The 22,435-nt window shown below is 40.9% G+C and overlaps 1 protein-coding gene across 1 annotated transcript in view; it reads left to right on the top strand.

Annotated features, from left to right (window-relative positions):
* The window catches only part of cubn (cubilin (intrinsic factor-cobalamin receptor)), a 392,255-nt gene that overhangs the window by 312,376 nt on the left and 57,444 nt on the right, over positions 1-22,435 (top strand). The window contains 1 exon segment of the mRNA XM_072254425.1: positions 462-680. Coding sequence (XP_072110526.1) covers positions 462-680 — 219 coding nt within the window.

The following is a 22,435-nucleotide window of genomic DNA, read 5'->3' as shown; positions in this document are numbered from 1 at the left end:
ACTTTGAACTTTGATTATGTCAGTATGCAATCGGTTGATTTCTGGGCTATTTTGATTATTTATTGAAATCCAGTGCAGAATTGTCTCTTTAGGCCCCTTCAAGCTGCGCTGCGCTGCCTGATTTAATCCTCGCCTAATCATAGAACAGTTTACAATAACCAATTAACCTACTAACGGATACTCTTTTTGGACTGTGGAAGGAAACCAGAGCACCCAGAGAAAACCCATGCATTCCTTGGGGAAGACATACAGATTCCTTACTGATGACATTGGAATTGAACTCTGACCAGCGACACCCTGAATTGTAATAGTCGCATTAATCATTATGCTACCATGGCAGATTAACATAATGAAAGTATTTTAGCTTTTTAGCCAAAGTACCTATCAAGTAGAAACCATAAAAGAGAGTAGAAAATCTGTTGTTGCCTTATAAAATCACTAATAATTTATCGTTAATCAATGATTCGATGAAATTAATCTTGACACTTCATTAACATGTACTTCTAACTATGTGGCAGTCTGCAATGGTTCAAGCACTTTTGCGCCACTTTTAGGCCAATTCTGTGGCTCAGAGATTCCTCCTATTCTAAGTAGCACCAACAACTCCATATTCCTCGTGTTCAAAACAAATGGCTTTCATACTTATGGAGGATGGAGAGCTTCAAATACTGAGACATTAGGTAAGTGGCAAATTAAATATAAGAATAGGCTAAAAAGTACTTTATTTCCATTTTTCTTGATTTCTGACTTTCAGAATGTTATCAGAGATTCAAAGGTTCATTTTATTATCAATGTATGCAGAATACAACACTGAAATTTGTCTTCTCCAGATAGTCATAAAATGCAGAAAACCATAGAAGTAGTTGAAGGAAAGACATCAATCTCCCAACATGAAAATAAAAACTTGCACACCCCAACACCCCCCCCCCCACCACTTCCTCACAGAAAAACTAACATGGATCACTCATGTGGAGAAACAACAGTAGGAACATCAGACCTCAAACCCCCAGCCCGCCAATCAGCAACAAAAAAAGGGCGAGAACACACAAAAAAACCTGAAAGATGCCAATATGAACTACGATTAGTTTGAACTACAGTCCAATCCATAATGTTCAGAATTACGCTAACATCTCCAAGAGCACTGGGACCCAGTGACCCCTCCAAGTGCAGCGACTCAAACAGTGGCCCCTCCGAGGGTAGCGACACGAATTAGTGTCTCTCCAAGGGTAGCGACACGAACCTAGTGGTCTCTCTAAGAACCACTCACTCGACTCTGCATTTGCTCAATACCATTATCAGCGAGAAATGTAGTCAATCATGGCCCCTTGTCTCGTCTCTGATCTCCCCCTTGTGGTAGCCGATGCTCGCAATTCTCTCCTAGAATTTTCTAGGGGACAGCAGGGCGCTAGCTCACTCACTCAAACTACACACTGTAAGTCACAGGCTCCAACAGTTTCAAAAATGTAGATGTAGAAAAAGTGAAATAAATGACTATCTGGAAATGTCACCCGAGGAATTGTCGTTCGCTAGTGCCATCTTGACCAGAAATACCTTATTAAATAAGGTTTTTCCAACAGTTTTGAACTAGGTGCATGAAGCTTGTAGAAGGTGAGATGCAACATTGGAAGACTAAAAGTACTGGGAATATGGTGCAGCCTTGTTTGACACTGAGAGTTGCTCTGTTGTAGAGCTGCAGATTAGTATTAAGGTTTTGCGCCTATCATGGAGATGAATTTCCATGTCAAATTGATGACAGATTGCTGACGTCACATAAAACAAGGTATAACAGCTGCTGCTCTAAATTATGTTGAAAAGGGAACATCCATACACAGTGTGCTTAATCTCAGGAAGCTACTTTCTCTGATGTCAGCCGTGAACGCCACAACTTTAGTGCTATGAGTATAACAATAGGTCATTATCATACTCAGTTTCTGGAAATAAGAATTTGATTGAAAAAAAATACAGAAAATGCTAGAGATGTTCAACAGGTCAGACAGTATCAGAAATTTTCATTGACCTGAAATGTAAACTTTTGTTTCTCTTTCCACAGATGCTGCTTGAGTTACTGAGTATTTCCAATATTTTATATTTACTTCAGATTACAATCATCTTCACTTGTTTGGATTTTAATTAACAATATGGGTCAACCCAAACGTCAAACATAGCTATCTTGACTGAGTTCACACCAATGCTTTTCATTTTACTTGTATCAATAGAAATAGTGAAAGATAAAGTAAATTAACTATTTAATATTCCTTGCAATGTAGATAGATTAATCTGTGCTTTTAAACTTATGTATCTTTTAACTTGTGGTAGTTTATTGATAGTTGGTTGAATTTGTACCAAACAAAATGGATTTTTCAGGCAAAATAACAATACTGTTAGTCTTAATTCCTCACAAATTTTCCTGAGCCACTGTGAATAATAGCAGCTGCACAAGATCAGATCTCAACACTTTTCAGCACTTGATTGATTTGCCATTTTTAAAGAAAACAGACAGTTAAAACTCACAATTCTTGTTACTTGAAAGCAAAGCATGAAATTATGATAAGTCTGTTTCTGCTTTGTGGTTTAAATGGTTAATAAAGTTTACAGAAACTTTATAGGGTACAAAATTCCCTTGTGATTTGAAAAGTACAGGATATGGCAAAATGATTTCTTTGGCATCAAAGCTCTGTGCACAATATAATCCTGGCTTTAACTTAATGTACTGAATATAGTAAATAAATAGATTGAATGTCCTTCCAACATTTCAGATCTTACAGAGAATATCTTAACTAGCTAAATACAATAATAACATGTTCTTTAAAAAGTTTGGAGATTGTAAAGTCACATGCTGTGTGAAGCTCATTAATACATTCCCACTAATACCTTTGGGACACTCCATCCCTCAATATTAATTATCAGACTTCTAAACCTGGGCCTCTGTACCTCTGTATGCAACTGGATCCTCAACTTCATTATCAGGAGACCACAGTCAGTATGGATCGCTGATAAAAATCTCCTCCTCGTTGACAATCAACACAAGTACACCAAAAGGATATCTGCTTAGCCCGCTGCTCTGTTCTCCCAATATTCATTACTCTGTGGCCAGGCACAGTACAAGCACCATCTATAAATTAATAAAATAACACCATTGTTGTTAGTGAAATCTCATATGGCAAAGAGAAAGCATACGAGAGTGAGACAGATAATCCGGTTGAATGATTTAACAACAATAAGCCCACCAGGAAATGATTGTGGTCTTCAGGAAGGGAAAGTCAGTGTTGTGTATTTGAGTAATATTGTAATTGGGGTATATGGGGTATCAGGGAGGGGTAGCACCTCTGGTGGGGGAACATGTCGCGTCCTTTTCAGGGCGGTTAGTCCACCTTTGGTCCCCACCTGGCACTCAGCTCTCACCTGTGGCTCCCAGTAGCTGTTTGCATGTGACAGCGGCCACACCCCGGGCAACGGCTTCAACAAGCCGGCTAAACCAGGTGAGAGTAGCCAACGGGTCTCAAACCCTCGGTGAGATAGGGAGTTGTCTATCCCAGCATGTGAAGACAGACTCCAGCGGATTGAGCGGACGAGACCAATGGAAGGTCCAACGGTCAAGAAGGCGGTCTCTGCAAGCATCGTGGAATGTGTAGAGCAGGACAAGACACAGAAGACGTCCTGGTCATCCACTGCGCCTAGTCCCATCTCCAGCCATCTCGACTCTGTCTTGCCACTGGATCCAGATGGGAATTGGGAAGAGAGAGTGAGGCTGATGCTGTGCAATTCTCCCTCACTTAAATCCAAATCACGCATTAGTCTCGACACCATCATTATAGTGTCGAGGTCCTCATCGACGTCAACAATGGACGAACAAGAATATTGTAATTATATTGTTTCATGAAGCATTGTTTGTTTAAATAATTCACTGTGGGTTACAGTACCATGCAAAAGTCTTAAGCACGTACTGTATCTATAGCTAAGGTGCCTATGACTTTTATACAATACTGTATTTGTCAAAGTGGAGCAGAAAGCGAGTTTGTAAATCTGGCAGGAGCAAGTGGTGAGGATGGAGTACCGTGGGAGGGGTGTGGCAGAGAAGGAGTGCCAGGGGCAAGCAGCAGGAGTGCAAACATACTCAGCCCTGAGACACCATGCAAGGTTATTAGATATCAAACAATTGGTGAATGGATCATTACAGAATGATTCTCTGGTGCTTACCGCTCCTTCCCCTTTTCTCAAACACGATATCCCTCTCCCTGTCCCTTTTCCACTGTAAGTCCACAGTAGAACCCATATTAGAATCAGGATCAATATCACTTATGTATGTCATGAAATTTGTTTATTTTTAAGGTAGTAATACAGTGAAATACATAAAATTACTACAACACTGTGCAAAAGTCATAGGCTCCCTGGCAAAATCGAAAAGGGTGAATACAGGACTGAGGTATTACATCTGATGACCTTGTAGTACAGCTGTAGATTGGCATGTACAATGTTGTAGGCATCACTGAGTCATGGCTCAAAGAAGATTTTAGCTGGGAGCCTAATGTCCAAAGATACACATTGCATCAAAAGGACAGACAGGAAGGCAGAGGGGGTGGTGTTGCTCTGTTGGTAAAAATATGAAATCAAATCATTAGAAAGAGGTGACATAGGGTCAGAAAGTGATGAATCATAGTGGATGGAGCTAAGAAACTGCAATAGTAAAAAGATCCTGATGGGAGTTGTATACCGACCACCAAATAGTAGAAAGGATGTGGTACAAATTACAATGGGAGACAGGAAATTCATGCCGAAAGGGGAATGTTATAATAGTCATGGGAGATTTCAATTTGCAGGTAGATTGGGAGAATCAGGTTAGTACAGGATTCCAGGAGGGGAGAGTTTATAGGGTGCACATAAGATGGCCATTTCGAGCAGCTCGTAGTTGAGCTTACTAGGGGATAAGATATTCTGGCTTAGGTGCTGTTCAATGAACAGGAATTGATTGGAGATCTTAAGGTAAAAGAACCCTTAGGGGCAAGTGATCATAATATGATAAGAATTCACCCTGAAATTTAAAAAGCTAAATTCAGATGTATCAATATTACTCTGGAGTAAAGGGGATTACAGAGGCATGAGAGAGGAGTTGGCCAGAATTGATTGGAAAAGGATACTCACAGGAATGATGGCAGAGCAGCAATGGCTGGAATTTCTGAAAGCAATTCGGAAGGCACAGGATATATACATGCCAAAGAGGAATAAATATTCTGAAGGCAAGAAGACACAACTGTGGCTAATAAGAGAAGTTAACGCCAACATAAAAGCCAAAGAGAGGGTATATAATCGAGCAAAAATGATTGAGAAGTGAGACAATTGGGAAGCTTTTAAAAACCAACAGAAGGCAACTAAAAAATTCATTAAGAGGGTAAAAATGGAATACAAGAGTAAGCTAGCAAACAGTATTAAAGAGGATAGTAAAAGTTTCTTCAGATACATAAAGTATAAAGGAGAGGAAAGAGTGAATATGGACTGCTGGTAAACAATGCTGGAGAGGTAGTAATGGGGGACAAGGGAAAGGTGGATGAACTGAATGAGTATTTTGCATTAGTCTTCACTATGGAAGACATGAGCAATATGGTGCAAGTTCCTGTTGTCAGGGGTCATAAAGTGTGTGAAGTTAGCATTATTAGAGAAAAGGTTCTTGAGAAACTGAAAGGTCTGAGGGTAAATAAGTCAACTCGACCAGATGGAATACATGCCAGTGTTCTGAAGGAGGTTGCTGAAGAGATTGTGGAGGCATTAGTAATGATCTTTCAAGAATCACTGGACAAATATGTTGGAACGCTTTGAAGAAATAACAAGGATAGACAAAGGAGAATTGGTTGATGTGCACTTGGATTTTCAGAAGGCCTTTGATAAAGTGCCACACATGAGGCTGCCTCACAAGCTACAAGTCCATGGTATTACAGGAAAGATTCTAGCATGGGTAAAACAGTAGAAAGCAGAGTGGGAATAAAGGGAGCCATTTCTGGTTGGCTGTGATGAATAATGGTGTTCCACAGGGGTCTGTGTTGGGACTGATACTTTTTATGTTGTATGTCAATGATTTGGATGATGGAATTGATGGGTTTCTTGCAAAGTTTATAGACAACATGAAGATAGGAGGAAGGGCAGGTAGTTTTGGGGAAGTAGAGAGGCTACAAAAGGACTTAGATTAGGAGAATGCAAAGAAATAGCAGATGGAATACAGTGTAAGGAAGTGTATGGTCAGGCACGTTGTTAGAAGAAATGAAAAAGTAGACTATTTTCTAAATGGAGAGAAAGTACAGAATACTGAGGGGCAAAGTCCTTGTGTAGGATTCCCTAAAGGTTAATTTGCAGGTTGAGTCTATGGAGAGGAAGGCAAATGCAATGTTAGCATTAATTTCAAGAAGACTAGAATATAAAAGCAAGGATGTAATGTTGAGAATTCATTAAGCACTAGTGAAGCCTCGCTTGGAGTATTGTGAGCAGTTCTGGGCCCATTACAGGTTAATAGATTCTTGACTGGTTTGGGCATGAAGAGATACTGGGACGAGGAAGAAGGTTTGGGCTGAGAGGAAAATTCGATCAGCCATGATGAAATAGTGCAGATTTGATGGGATGATTGGCCTAATTCTGCTCCTATATCTTATAGTCTTATGACCTTATATACAGGATGTGCCTAAGAATATAGCACAGTATTGTATATGTAATAACATGTGTATGTCATACATCATGCCACCACCTTTTACGTATATGTCTCGCTTTACGCCAGAACCATTCTCCTGGGCTATCACCATTTCCTTGCAATTACAAAGCATAACAGTGGAGACAAGGAGGTTTTAAGTGAACCTGAGACGACTACCTACCTGTGAAAGCACAGTGAGAATGAGTCGTGGAAAGGGAAACAGCACAGCACGTGCCTCTTTTGGGAAAAAAAAAACATGGTCGAGCTGAAAACAAAGAAGAAAACAGACAAATTCACGGGTTCATAGACAGTGAATACCAGTTGATTATAATCATAAATAAAAAGAGTAGAGATATCTATATCTGTACAATAGATACATTCTAATGCACAAGAGATAACTGGATATTGCAAACTGAGTTGGTTAAACAGAATTTTTAAGCCAATGAGAATAGCCAATGAGAAACAAGAACCAGTTTTACTGAGTGCATTGTGTTTAAAGGCATACAGTTTGCTTATAAGTTTTACTGATCCAACCAAACCAGCTAAAATAGCTTTGCTGATATCATGAAAGTATTGGAGGAACATTTAGAACCAAAACCATTGTTGATTGCAGAATGCTTTAAGGAAGGGCAATCCATTTCAGTGCATGTGGGTGAATTGAAGTAGTTGTCTGAGTATTGTCATTTCAGTGATGAGCTTAATAATGCACTGAGAGACAATTTAGTTTGTGGAATTTTGCAAGAAAGATTTCAAAAATATATTGTAACTGAAGCACAACTCACATTTAAAAGAACAGTTGAAATAGCTGTATCAATGGAAACAGCAGACAGAAACTCAATTGAGTTGCAGTCTGGAACGAAAGTGAGCGTAAACAAAAGTGCATCATCTGAACAGAAACAGGCCTAGCTGAACAAATTGTTTTACTGTTGTGCTGGATTAAATACACCCGACCATTGCAGGTTTGAATGTGAAACTTGCAGAAAATGCAACAAAGTAGGACACATGCAAATAGCATGCTGGACAGACAAAAATAAATGGACGGCACAGGGAAGAGATAAAAGTAAAGGGTCAAGTTGCAGTTTCAAAGAGAGCACTAATCTGCATGATGTTGATCAAAAATCTGATAATGATGAGTGTGAAACAGGCCTGAGTAGCTTTGAGATGTATAATGTGAAAACTAACAATAGACAAGCAATATGACTTACACCAGGAGTGAAGGTCAAATTAATTGGAATGGAATAGGACACTGGCTCAGCCATTTCAGTCATTCCAGAAAATGAGTTTGATGGCATTTCAAAGGTTCTGAACTAAAGCCTGCGGATATCCAACTAAGAACTTATACTGAAGAAAAGCTAACTCCTGTGGGAATGACAGTTGTAACAGTGAAATACAACAACCAACAAGCTACATTGTGAGTGCGTGAGGGCTGAGACAACTACGACTTCATTGGAGATCCATTCACCATTTGCTTGCCACGTCACCTACAAAAGAGTCAACTGGAATTGAATTTAAAAATATACTGGATGATGCCACAGCAGTGGTCAGGGAAAGCATGGGAAACTCAAACATATCGAGGGTAAAATTGTGTTAAATGAAAATGCCACACCCAAGTTTTGTAAAGCCCTTTGGATTACTTATACCATCCCTGATGAAGTAGCCAGTGAACTAGGTTGCACGGAAGCTGAACGAGTTCTTTCTAAGGTTAAATGGAGCCCATGGGCAACACCAGTCATCCCAGTAGCCACGAATGGGTTTGTGGTGATATTAAGGTCACCATCAACACGGTACTGTAAGTAGATCAATACCCTCTGCCCAGGATAGAGGATATCTTTGCAAACCTTTCTGGAGGGAAACACTTCAGCAAAGTGGACTTAGCTGAGGAGGGCTACCAACAGATGGAGATGGAAGAAGTGTACAAAGTGTTTCTCACCATAAACACACACAAAGGGCTTTACCAGTATTATAGACCTATTTTTGAAGTAGCATCTGCACCCACACTCTGGTAGAAGGCGATAGACCAAGTGCTGCAAGGCACTCAGTGTTACCTGTGGACGACATCATTATTACCAGTAAGGATGACAAGGAACATTTTGAAAATTGCAAGACAGTGGTAAAAGGATTAGAAGATTATGGGCTTAGAGCACAGTGTAACAAGTGTTAATTCTTTAAACCTAGCATCACTTACTGTGGTCACATCACCAATGCACAAGGATTACACAAGGGCACTGGGAAAATTCAAGCAGATGCCCCAAGACCAAAGGACTTGTCAGAGTTTCAGTCCTTTACAATAAAGGTTCCTGCCAAACCTGGCCATGATGCTGCACCCTTTGAACTCATTACTACAGATTACTGACTGTCCATTTCCCCTCCATCAACGTAGCCTGATCTGCTGAGTTGCTCAAGGAAATCATTGAGGTACTATTTCATGGGCAGTAGTGGACATTTTCATTTTCATTAATCTGCCCGCTTATTGAATGACAATGGATTATTTTAATCAGGAAAACTGATTCCATCTTCATGTGCCATCTGACACAGAATACAAGGAATGCTTCTGACATCGGAGGTAGGAATTCTTTCCAATGTACATTTTTGTTTCTTTACTTCAGAAAAAAAAAATTCCATGTGTAATAGTGTCATCATCATTTAATACAAAATTGGCCCTTCAGCTCTCCTTGTCTGTGCCAACCATTTCACTTCAAGCACAAGCAAAAACAAAAAAAATTGAGCAGGAGGGAATATGGGGCAGTGGACACAATAATCAGCACATTAGTAATATTCAATCCAGAAATGATGAGGAAGTTATTCTGACACTTTACCCATCAGTTAAATCAGCAAAATTACATCACTGCATTTGCTCTACAATGTTGCAAATTACACAGGTATGCCCTGTTCACAAAAGAAGCAGAACAACCCAATCCGACTAATCACCACCCACAGTCTGTCCTCAATCACCAACAAAGTGACAGAAGCTGTCATTGACTGTACCATCATGAGCCACTTACCAATGTCCTACTCCGCAAAGCCCAGTTTGGGTTTTGCTGGGACGACTCCTGCCCTTGCCACAGTTTAGGTATAAACATGGACCAAAGAACTGAATTCCAGAGGCTTGATGAGAATGGCTACTCTTGACCTCAAGCTAACATTTGACTGAGTGTGGAAACAAAGTATCTGAGCAAAAATGAAGTCAGTGGGCATTAAAGAAAAAAAAATCTTTTGTGGTCAGCGTTAAGCGTCAAACATCATACAAAGATAGATCATGTTTCAGAATCAGATTTAGGTTTATTATCACTTACATGAAATTTGTTTTGTGGCAGCTGTACAGTGCAATACATAAAAAACACAGTAAGTTACAAAAATAGTGCAAACACAAATAATGAGGTAATGTTCATATACTGTTGGTGAAATCTGAGCGTGGAAGTGAAGAAACAGTTCCTAAAACATTGAGTGTGGGTCTTTTAACTTCTGTAATGTAAAGGGGAAAGTAATGTAAAGGTCTTTAAGGTGCCTTCCTGAGGCATATCCTCTTGAAGTTGTCTTCAATGGTGGGGTGGGGGTGGGGGAGAGAAGGGTTGTAGTCATGATGGACCTGTCTGAGTCTACATTCCTCTGTAGCCTCCTGTGATCCTGTGCATTGGATGCTGCTTACCAGGCTGTGATACAACCAGTCAAAATGTACTCCACCGGTGGTTGTGATTACTGGATATCAATTATCTCAGCCCTAGGACATCTCTACAGGAGTTCATCAGAGCAATGTCCAAAACCCAGCCACCTTCAACTACTTTATCAATGACATTCCTTCCATCTTTAGATCAGAAATGAGAATCTTTCCTAATGACTACATCATGTTCAATTCTATTTATAATTCCGGAGCAAATAAAGCAGTGCACAATACATGCAACATGACCTGGAACAAACATAGACTTGTGTCAAGTAATATCCACTGGACAAAAATGCCATGTGTTCTTCATGTTACCACGTGGGTATCCTCTCAGTACTCAAGCTTCCTCCCACATCACAAAATGATGTTTGGGTTGGTAGATCAATTGGCCATTGTAATTTGCGCCTCATATCTCAGTGAGCAGTAGAATCTGGGAGTGCTGATGAGAATGTGGGGAGAATTAAAAAGTTTGATTAATATATGATTAGTGAAAATGGAGATTGATGGCATGGTTCGACAGTCCTGTTTTCACATTGTATCTCTCTACGACTGTATAAGGAATGTGGAACAACATTCTTAATTTGCCTGGACTGAGTGGAGCTTTTACAACTCTTGAGAAGCATTTATTGTTCAGTACAATAAATGCTTCTCAAGAGTTGTAAAAGCTCCACTCAGTCCAGGCAAATTAAGAATGTTGTTCCACATTCCTTATACAGTCGTAGAGAGATACAATGTGAAAACAGGACTGTCGAACCCTAAATATTAATTTTGTCCATTACCAGTGTACTGCTGCAGTGCATATCCACAAAGGGCACTGCGGCTGCTCTGATAGCAATTCCCAAATCCATGGCATCGGCCATCAAGAAAGACAAGGGTAGCAGGTAAATGGTATTATCAGCATTTGTAGGTTCCCCATCTAAGTTACATATCACCTGTCTTGAAAATATATCATTGGTGTCACTCTGTGGATGAAGAAATGGGAAGTAAAATAACCTAAAGTCAACCTAACAGCTATCAGGTCCAAATGACTTCCTTCTAGGCAGTAAATTACTATGATTCTGTCCTATCATCAATGACAATGACATTATTTCATGGCCAGGATCAACAACGTCTATCTGATATGCAAGCCAGGGCAGTAAGATATAGACAGCAAGTGTTGCCTATGCCACAGGTTCCCCCTCTCCACGCAGCTGACAATTCCAAAGGAATGTCAAAGACCAAATACAAACAAAAGGAAATCTGCAGATGCTGGAAATCTGAGCAACACACAAAATGCTGGAGGAACTCGGCAGGCCAGTCAGCATCTATGAAAAAGAGTATAGTCGACGTTACAGGCCAAAACCCTTTGGCAAGACTGGGGAAAAAAAAAACTAGGGAGTAGATTTAAAAGGTGGAGGGAGGGGAGAGAGAAACACAGGTGACAGGTGCAACCTGGAGGGGGAAGGATGAAGTAAAGAGCTGGGAAGTTGATTGGTGAAAGAGACCGAAGAAAGAAGGGGGGGGCGGGAAAGAGCACCAGAGAGAGGCAATGGGTGGACAAAGAGATTTTGTGTGAGAGGGAAAAGGGGATGGGAAATAGTGAAGGAGGGAGGTGGCGGCATTACTGGAAGTTTGAGAAATCGATGATCATACCATCAGGTTAGAGGCTACCAAAAGGGAACATAAGGTGTTGCTGCTCCAGCCTAAATGTGGCCTCATCATGACAGCAGAGGCAGCTGTGGATGGACATATCGGAATGGGAAAGGGAAGTGGAATTGAAATGGATGGCCACTGGGAGACCCCACTTGTTCTGGCAGACGGAGGGGAGGTGCATGGCGAAGCAGTCAATTTCTCACCAGCAGTGTCGCAGGAGTTGTCAGTCAGCACTGAACTCAATGTAGAACTGCACTAGGGACTCCAGCTTTGGACTTTCCTTGGGGTTTACTCCCCAGCTTTCCCCATGAGTGGGAAAAGCTGCAAGGCAGTGGAGGTTTTACATCAGTTTTCCTTCTCCTTGATGAGGTGCCAAACATGATTAATAAATCATTGGTTTATTACTGTCCTCTGGACATCATGAAATCAGATCACTATAGTATTAAAATTTAATTATATATTGCTAATATTCACAATTTTTACTAAGAGTTTATTAACTTTGTGTTAGCAGTTTAGCTTGTGCAATTTGTAGGTTCATAGAACAGAAAGAACTCTCTCCGGCACTATGAGAGAAATTTTATCTGTGATATTCTGTGGTGCTTTATTTAGTTTCAGCAGAAACTTCTGTGATTAGACACCTGCAGTACATTACTTGATAAGAACACAAAAATAAAACCAATTCTTACTTTGAGAAATATGTAAATATTTATATTTAGTAGGAATCATGTTTTATTTGCAATTATTCCAGGAACGGAAATCTGGTGTCAATCAAACATTAGGTATAACAATTCAGTGTTGAATGAGGCAGCATTACAAATTTCTGGCCTTGATGTCTGCGTCCTTATGTATGCACGGAACATTTTGGTAATGAGATTGGTTTTGAAAGATGTCCAACATAAGGTCAATGTTATGCTGGAGCTATGGGATTGATGTGAAGGCATTTAACTTTGATCCACGCTACAGCTGCAGAACAAACCAAGTCACATGACTTGAGTGAAATCACATCATTTATGAAACGGGACTGAGTATGCTGCTAGAATTGGAAGATCACTGGGAAAAGGACAAAATATCTTTTCCAATGACATATAGTGCCAATAAAAAGTATTCACTCTTCTCCCCTCCCCCAAAGGAAGTTTTCATGTTTTATTGTTTTAAAATATCGAATCACAGTGGATTTAATATAGCTTTTTTGACACTGATCAACACAAAGACTCCTTCGTGTCACAGTGAAAACAGAACTCTACAAAGTGATCTAACTTAATTTCAAATATAAAACACAAAATAATTGATTGCAGAAGTATTCACCCCCTTTAATATGACACACCAAATCATCACTGGTGCAACCAATTGGTTTTAGAAGTCACATAATTAATTAAATAGAGATCTGTTTTTTGAGACCTGTGTACAGTCAAGGTGTTTCAACCGATTGTAGTAAAAATACGCCTGTATCTGAAAGGTCCAACTTCTGGTGAGTCAGTATCCTGACAAAAACTGCACCATGAAGACAAAAGAACACTCCAAGCAACTCTGCAAAAAGGTTATTGAAAAGCACAAATCAGGAGACGGATACAAGAAAATGTTCAAGTCACTGAATATTCCTTGGAGTACAGTTAAGTCAATCATCAAGAAATGGAAAGAATATGGCACAGCTGTAAATCTGCCTAGAGCAGGCTATCCTCAAAAACTGAGTGACCATGCAAGAAGGGGTCTAGTGAGGGAGGCCACCAAGAGACCTATGACAACTCTGGAGCAGTAACAAGCTTCAGAGGCTAAGATGAAAGAGACTGCGCATATAACAACTGTTGCCCGGGTGCTTCATCAGTCACAGCTTTATGGGAGAGTGGCAAAGAGAAATCCACTGATGAAAAAAAAATCTCACATGAGATCTCAGCTAGAGTTTGCCAGAAGGCATGTGGGAGGCTCTGAAGTCAGCCTTAAGAAGGTTCTATAGTCTGATGAATCCAAAATTGAGCTTTTTTGTTATCAGACTAAACACTATGTTTGGTGTTAGCCAAACACCACATATTAAAAGCACACCATCCCTAACGTGAAGCATGGTGGTGGCTGCATCATGCTGTGGGGATGCTTCACTGCAGCAGGCCCTGGAAGGCTTGTGAAGGTAAAGAGTAAAATGAATGCAACAAAATTCAGGGAAATCCTGGAGAAAAACCTGATGCAGACAACTGGAAGCTAGGTGTGACCCTGAGGGATGAGATTTTAACATTTAACAGTCACTGAGTATTAGAAAAGGAATAACAGAATAGAGAAATAATTCTAGCTGAATACCCTATACACCTACAACCAAGTGATTGCATATCATATCTTCTTGAACAGCACCAAAATCACAAAATTCAGTCAGTCTGTTGAATCTAAAGTGTTGCACAATAACTGGTAGTTTATAATTGTAATGAGACCCAATTAATCTCACAACTTCCTCATCAGGTTTCAAAGAGGGCAAATCAGGACTCACCAAACATCAGACGAAGTCATGTTTTTGGACCACATACACTGAGCAAGATGCTTAATTGGGTTCAGTCATGCAAATTGCTGGGGGAAAAAAAAAGGTCCAAATGTTTGAAATAAACATTCCAGGGGTATTGTGAATCATAGTATTCCAAAAGAGTGCCAGCCACAGATTTAATCCTTGTTGCCACTGTTACAGTTAAGGGACAACATGGAGTTTGGAATCATGGCCAATGCAGCTGAATTGGTCTGCTTGACTCGTAGTCACTTGGAAACAACAAACACATTCACATGCACAGGATTAGCAGGTCAAACATCCTGTGATGTCACGTGACAGACCGATAAACAGTCACATGGCAGATAGGACAGCTGGGGACTGGGATGGTCAAATGAATTCATATGGTAGAGCTTCATGATGTAGTCATGTGTGACTTGGGTCTTAGGAGGGGAGAGAGAGAACAACTTTGGGGTGGGGTGGTGTTCAGGAAGAGATCGATCATGCAGTCTGTGAGATGGCAAGGTTCTGGTTTCCCTTTTACTGAAAGCAAAGGTTAAGTGGTGTTATTCCCGTGGGAGTTTGGCAAGGTCACAAACTTTCTCTGTCTCCATGGATTTACAAGTGGTGTCCCCAACTCAGCAGTGAACCAGATGAAAAGGCAAAGTGAGGGTTGTGAGTGGAAAGCCAAAGCTGAGAGGAGTTTTGGGCAAGTCGATAAGGAGGACTTGGATGGACTCGCTGTGCTCTTCAATGCTCGTGTGCAGACTGTGTGTGTACTCTGACCGTCTCTGACCCCAAGGGGTGTACATCTACGGCTGTGATGCAGATGAGGTGAGAGACAGGCTCAGTAGGGAGTGCAAATTACACAGAGTCCAGTCCAGAAAGTTGTCCGCTGCTACAGAAGCCACCAGAGCCTCCTGTGTATGTACAGCTGCTAGGGTGTGGAGAATGACAGAGAGTGTGAGTTGAGTAATGGTGCTGGAATGAGAGGCTGGTGGTGGGGGAGGGGGGGTGTTTACCAGATAGAAAGACCTTTGTGTTTACCTGGTGTGCTGATTTCTAGGAGACAGTGGGCATTTGATGCATCGGTGATCAGCTGCTCCGCAGTAAATGCGCATGTTTCTCCACCGATGCTCATGCTCTTCAGTTGGTCAAGGGAGCTTTTCCTAACTACCGGGGTTCTGGCTGATGACCTGGAGAGTTGTTCCATAAAATTCTTGTCAATGCAATGGGGTAGAATGATAAGGCTTTTGAGGTTGGTTGACCTCTCTGGGGTAAACAGCTTGTCTTTAAAGCCTTCTGAGAAGCCGTAATGGTAATGCGCCAGCAGTGCTTTGCATTCCAGCCACACTCCACCGCAAGGGTCCTGAATTCTGCAGTGTAATCCAGCAGTGATCGTGACCCTTGACGCAAAGTATCTGATCCGCTGCCTCTCTTGCACTTCCCAAATGGTTGAAAATCCAGCGCCTGTCAACAGTGAAATCCGCATATCTATTGCAAATAGTGGTCTTGTTGTCCCAGTTAGCAAAAACCCAACTCGAAAGAGAGGTGAAGACGGCAATCTTGGCTCAGTCTATAGAATACAAAGATGACTAGAACTCAAATTGTATGATGCACTAGGACAGGAAGTTGCGACATCCGGTTGGGGAATCCATTGAAGCATTCAGGGATTGGAATTCAGGGAATTCAGGGCTCTGATGGAGCAGTTTGAGAGTGGTGTGCATATGGTTGACAGCTTCCTGCTGCTTTAAGCTCATGTGCTCCTGTCGATGGACGACTTCCTTCAGGTGAGCGTACTTTGCTGGGTCGATCATGGATTCACTCATTCTGTCAGGATATATAGAGGAGGCCTGACCCAAATGAAGAGCAGCAGAGACTATTAAGCAGTGGATGATAACTTTATTAATAAACTGCAAAATAACAAGTCACAAGAGGCCACAAAAACAAGAGAGAACAGATACTTAACGAAGTAACTGAAAACTTAGAGCAGCGGGTTGAGGCTAGCTGGCTCAACTGGTGAACAAAGGACTGTTGATGATTGTCCTGCCGAAGAGTTTCGGCCTGAAACGGCGACTGTACTTTTTTTTTTTTTTGTATAGATGCTGCCTGGCCTGCTGAGTTCCTCCAGCATTTTGTGTGTGTTGATGAGAATGGGTTTAAATAGGCTGCAGCTGATGAGATGGAAATGAATGGCAGGTGACTCCTGATAGCTGGGTGGAGTCTGGGAGGTGCCTTTCCATGCAGACATAACAGACCTGGCTCTAGGTTTGAAACTTTAAAATTCTAATTTTAAACTCAATATGATTATTCCAGCAAGCATTACAAGGTAACTTTCCTTTCTTTGTTGTTAGAGCTCAGCCACATCCAGCTTTCACCTATCAGCTGGCTACAACCTTCCCTCTTATCTAGTTGCAGCCAGAATGCATTACTTGAGGTCACGCAAAGCATCTTAGCCCCAGATAGCTTACAGGACTCTTCTACACTGCCTCCTATATTGTCACCAATATAAAACATTTGGAATTAAAAAAATGGATTGTCTACATTATCACAATAAATCTATAAACAAATGTTAGCTGTTAATAATAATACTGACATTAGTGTTGCTGCTCAGTATTTATGTATATAAGTGAGGTGACTAAGTGTGAAGTAGTAGTATCCCAAAGAGTTTACTCTGTTGCATTTTTCTCTCATATGTGGAATAATCGGATACACAGCAATTCTCTTCTTTCTCCCAGAAGATACATCATCCTTCTGTAAATGAGTGATAAAGTCCGGGACGTTCAGTTGGGCATTTTGTGTTTAAACAAGATACATGTGCTTCAATGAGTTGTATTTTATGTGTTGGTTTAGTATCCTTCAGTATTTAATATAAAATGCAAAATAAAAATAAATCTGATTATCCACAACTATACACTGAAGACTGATGCTTTTACTTGCACAGATGTTTCCATTTACATAAACCTTCTGATCTTTGAATGTAGGTGGCCTATGTAAACTTTTTCTTAGCTCTTTGGAATTCTGTGTGGTGCCAGATGTTGGGCAGCTATTTGGCTGAAGGGAAGCACTGGAACCTGAAATTAGCCTGGAGTCAGTTGGAATGTTCCATATCGCTCAAACAAGCATTTGCTTTTACAGAACAAAACAGAAAATTTTGCAAATATTTAGCAGGTGAGGGGGCATCTGAGGAAAGGAAGTCAGAGTTAGCATTTGTGGTTGAAGAATGTAAGGAGGGTGTGATCTCCGGCATTCCGGAGGATTCACACTAGAGAAGAGTTCTTTTAAAAAAAAATGATTGCAAGAAGTTAGCAGAAACAAAAAGCACTTTCAATATTCTCTGCACAAGTATCATGCATCTACCAGCATAGCCCTAACACATGTAGATTTTAATTTCAGGATATTTGCCTGGACAAATTATAGTAGCAAACAGCAATTTATAGAATAGCCTTGGAAAGTCTGATTCTTATTTTAGTTTCCAGAGCTAATGACAGATTTTACAAGACCTCTACAAAGCATGATCTTCATCTGATTTTAATTATATTAACTGAGAGAAAATGGAGGCAAATAACTGGACATAAGGCTTGTTCCAATGTACAGTATATCAGTGGACGTCAAGAAAAAGCACCCAGCAGTGAATGCCAGACCTTGTTTTATCATACAAAATACATGGAATTGTCCTGCACAAATGATAGCAAATATACAATATTGTCATGAAGCTATATAGCACAGAAATAGGCATTTGGTCCAATTCATCCAAGCCTACCAAGTTACCTTCCTAAGCTAGTCCCATTTGTTTGCATTTTCTCATATTTCTCTAAATCTTTGCTCTCCACTAATCCGCCTAAATTTCCACCTCTAACTCTTTCTTCAGCAGTTTACTCCATATACCCACAAGTCCTGTTTGAAAATCTTGCCGAGGTCCCGTTTAAATATTTATCCTCTCACCTTACACCTATGGCCTCTAGTTTTAGACTCCCCTACCTTAAAGACTAACTTTACACATGCCCCTCATGAATATTTCTCAAGGGGCCTCATGGATCATAGGTGTTCCATTTTCACTTTAGTTCTGTGCATTCTGATGTGACAGTGACGCCAATGGGTAATTCACAAACTCTATCATATCTAGGACAGCAGAATTTGGTGGTGCACACTGGTGAGTGGCTTGGGAATTGAAGGACTCCCTCCATTAAGTTTGCCAAGCCTTTGAGTATTCCAGCATATGTGCACATGAGCACATGATTTTCAGTGCTGTTGCTCCAATTCTAAGCAGCAACTTTCTCCACATCAAGAGTTATTGGGTAAGAGTCAGTGGTGATGTTGCATTTGAGAATATCCTTGAATCATTTCTTCTCTCCCTGGTAATACCTTGCGCATGACAGGGCTCATCAGATCAGAGTGGCTGTTTAAACAGCCAATTGTTCAACATGTTAATATTGTGACCTGTCCAACGGAACCCACTGAGTTTAACCTGAGCCTCCGTGTCGGATTTGTTGGCTTGAGAGAAGATGCAGGCATTGCTTTGTTTACCTTTACCTTTGTGGACTTTGTGCAGACAATGCTTTGAAGTGCCTACTGTAAGTAATTCAACTGTCAGTGGTATGTAGGAGGGCAAAAGTCATTGCTGTGCAGTAGACCATGTGCTTTGTGCACAATTTGAAACGTTGATCTTCACTTCAGATGACCAAGAGTGCAGTGAAAGGTTCCTTTAATGCAGTGCAAATACCATCATTGATGTTATCCTTCACAGAGAGGTGACTTCTAAAACAAGCGAAGTGGCTCATGTTTTTGAGTGTCTCACTGTAAATCTTTATTCTCTGTGGGCAGTGTGATCCAGTAAAGGCAAGTTGGTAGAACAGTTCTATCTTGTGTACCTTGAGCATGGACAATATTTTTGCTAAAAGTTGTTAAAGTGGAAAGTGGGTGACATCGGATTCAAATCAGCAACCCTTTCTCCCACAACCGGAATTGTGGCCACCTTCAGGAAAAGGAATATGCTTTTCATAGACTATCAGACAGTGTGACTAACCATGTCATAAGTTCAAGTTTAATATTCATTCAACCATACATGTATTTTCATTGCACATCCAAACAAAACAGTGTACCTTTGGGGCCAAGATGAAAAACACAATACCAAAAGTCATACACAGGACAAGGCACATACAAGATAGCAGAAAACATGCAGTCACACAAGACCATAATAATATAGCCCAAGCTCCTAAGTGTCATTTCCTGTAGACTGATGACGCATGAGACGTTGTCGGCAAGAACAAGCCTGCAGCTTTCCAATTATCACCCGTTTAAAAAAAAATATAGCTGCAGGCCAAAGCAATCTAGCTTGTCTAGCACTGAGTGAACACTGGAGGTCAGCACCAATGGGAGGGGCCAACCCCCACGAGCATGGACACTGTGTCACACTGCCTTCAATGCCTCCTCCTCTGAACAGCTGCAACAGATGACCCCGAGGCATGAGGCTCTCAGCCATGCTACAACCAAGGCCAAGTAGCTCCCGTCATTGGTCTCGCCTATGATCCAGTGAAACAAACTTGCAATATTCCACACTGCCAATGTCCAAAGGGGTCTTGCAATCACCAGAAACACTCCAAGACAGTCACTCGCACCACTTGGATCACACACTGCCTCTGACGGCTTCTTCCCCGGTTGGTTGAAGCAGGCTGCAGCACTTTGCGCAGGAAGTCCAGCTCCACCACTATCAAGCAACTTGCTAGTAGGATAGATCAGCAGTACTTGATATTCTTAGTAACCAGCAGTGTCTTGCAATCATAAAAAAAATACGTAAAGGATGAACAATCACACCTTTAGTTGGACCCAGAGAGGCCACTATATCTGAGCACACTTCCTTCTTACTGGAACCAGCAGGAGGCCATCTGAATCACAATCTGTTCTCACTGAATCTCTGTTGCCAGCTGGTGCATTTAAAATAAATCACACTCAAAAACCTGACTTATAGAAACGTTACCAGAGGGAAAAACACCGACATCATTCACACATGACAAAGTAAAGGGAGTAAATTGTTTTTCCCGTTGCAAAAATTCTGTGCAGCTGCATTCACGGTAAGGAGAGTGGAAAAAAAATAAGCACTTGTCAATGCACGATAAAATGTGAGGATTTTGTTGCATAAGGTGCTTGAAGCACATTATCTGTACAGTAACACACAGGCTTCATGTTGTTTAATGCAATCATTCACATTGCTGAAAAGGTAAGAATTTGTTGCTTGGCCTTTCCATCCTGGAGAAGACTGCCTTCTTGAACCACTTCACCTTGTGGTGAAGTTCAAGCTTATGGTTGTTATAGGCATCCTCAAGGTACAAGTTTTTTTGCAGAAGGAGCACCGTACATTCAAAGACAAGGACAAATATAAATTAACATGAACTTTAAATTATAGTTTGTAGTAGTGTAAAGGTTTTTCAGATTGGTCCAAGAACCTTAAGGTAGTGGGGATGAAGCTGTTATTGAATGTTGACGTGAGGATCTTTAGGCTCCTGTACCTCCTACCTGGTAACAGCATTGAGAAAAGGGCAGGGCCTGTATGTCCCACAGAGCTGTTGTGGAGGGATGTACAATCATTCTAAGGATGATACGTTACTTGGAGTAGGACTGGCAGGAACTCAAAGGGTACCTCTGTAGCACTGCAGCTAGTGCTTCTGCTACACAGCTTCAGCAACCCAGAGTTAATCCCAATTTAGGATGGAGATTTTCCATTCTCCTTGTGACTGTGTGGGTTTCCCTCAGGTACAGTATTCTAGTTTTTTTTATTTGCATATTCCAAAGACATGTTAGTAGGTTACTTAGCTATTGCAAAATATCTTTGATATAGGTAGGGTGGCAGAGGAATCAAGACCCTTAGCCCTCCAGGCAGATGACTGCTTTGGGTGGTGTATTTTGTAGATGGTACAAAACAGCATACCAGTTGTGGAGAAAGTGAAAGTTTAAGGTGGTGGATGTTGTGTCAATCAGGCAGTTGATTTCCTTTGAATGGTGTTGAGCTTCTTAAGACTGCAATCATCCAAGCCAGTGGCGATACAGCAATTTTGATGTGTGGTTGTAGTTGCTGCATCTTCTAGCACCTCACTGCAGTGGCGATTCAAGTGCTCATCTGAACACCTCTTGATTCTCTCCCTCCAGCAGAGTACTCCAAGCAGTTAATAAAAATCCATCTCATATCCCCTCTAAATTTTTCACAATGTTCCTTTGCAGCCAACATGAGTTTTAGCATTACGTAAATGCATTAATATTCATAAAAGAGCATAGGATTGCACGCTTGTTTATACAAATGAGTTTTCTTGCAGGATTCTGTGGTTATACAATTTTGATCAAATGTAAGACCAGCAATTTAAATTTCTGGTTGAGTTGACAAGGCGTTTTCTTCTCAAGTTTATTATTATTTTTTTTAAATGGATCCAGAAACTGACAGTGGGTTCTTTGAGAATTTTTCTGTGCATTAGTCTGGATTTTTGATATTGTTTCTTTTCAACTGGAAATGGAGAGAAAAAGTTGCCTCCCACTCCTGCCACACTGGTCTGTTAGCATAGAAATGGGTGAGTGACTGCTAGAAGTGATCTGCATTTGATTTACTTCCTTTTCATTATGTAATGAAAGCTAATTTCAGAGAAGAAACCTCAACAGAATGTGGGCTGACCCAGGAGGAAAAAAAGAGCATGGGTGTGCCTTCTCCATGGGGACTTGCGTTACATAAATACTAATGGGAAAAATAGAAGTGAAAAACCCAATTAGGACTGGAAAAATGTTCAGTGCTTCTTCTCAAATGGATACAATGTGTGGATCAATCCAGTTACATCCATTTGTTCTGTGGAGACATCCACAGTTCAGTTCAATGGATGGAAGACAGACCTTCTCCATTAGATCTGGAGTGAGGCAGTACTCTCCTTTAGCTCTGCTCTTATTCCATAAACCATAAGGTATAGGAGCAGTATTAGGCCATTTGGCCCAATGAGTTTGCTCCACCAGTTCATCATGGCTGATCTATTTTTCCTCTCAG

The sequence above is a fragment of the Mobula birostris genome, chromosome 3 (genome assembly GCF_030028105.1).
Source record: "Mobula birostris isolate sMobBir1 chromosome 3, sMobBir1.hap1, whole genome shotgun sequence".
In the NCBI taxonomy this organism is placed as follows: Eukaryota; Metazoa; Chordata; class Chondrichthyes; order Myliobatiformes; family Myliobatidae; genus Mobula; species Mobula birostris.
Note: the sequence above shows the minus strand (reverse complement) of the source record. Positions and strands in the feature narration are given on the sequence as shown.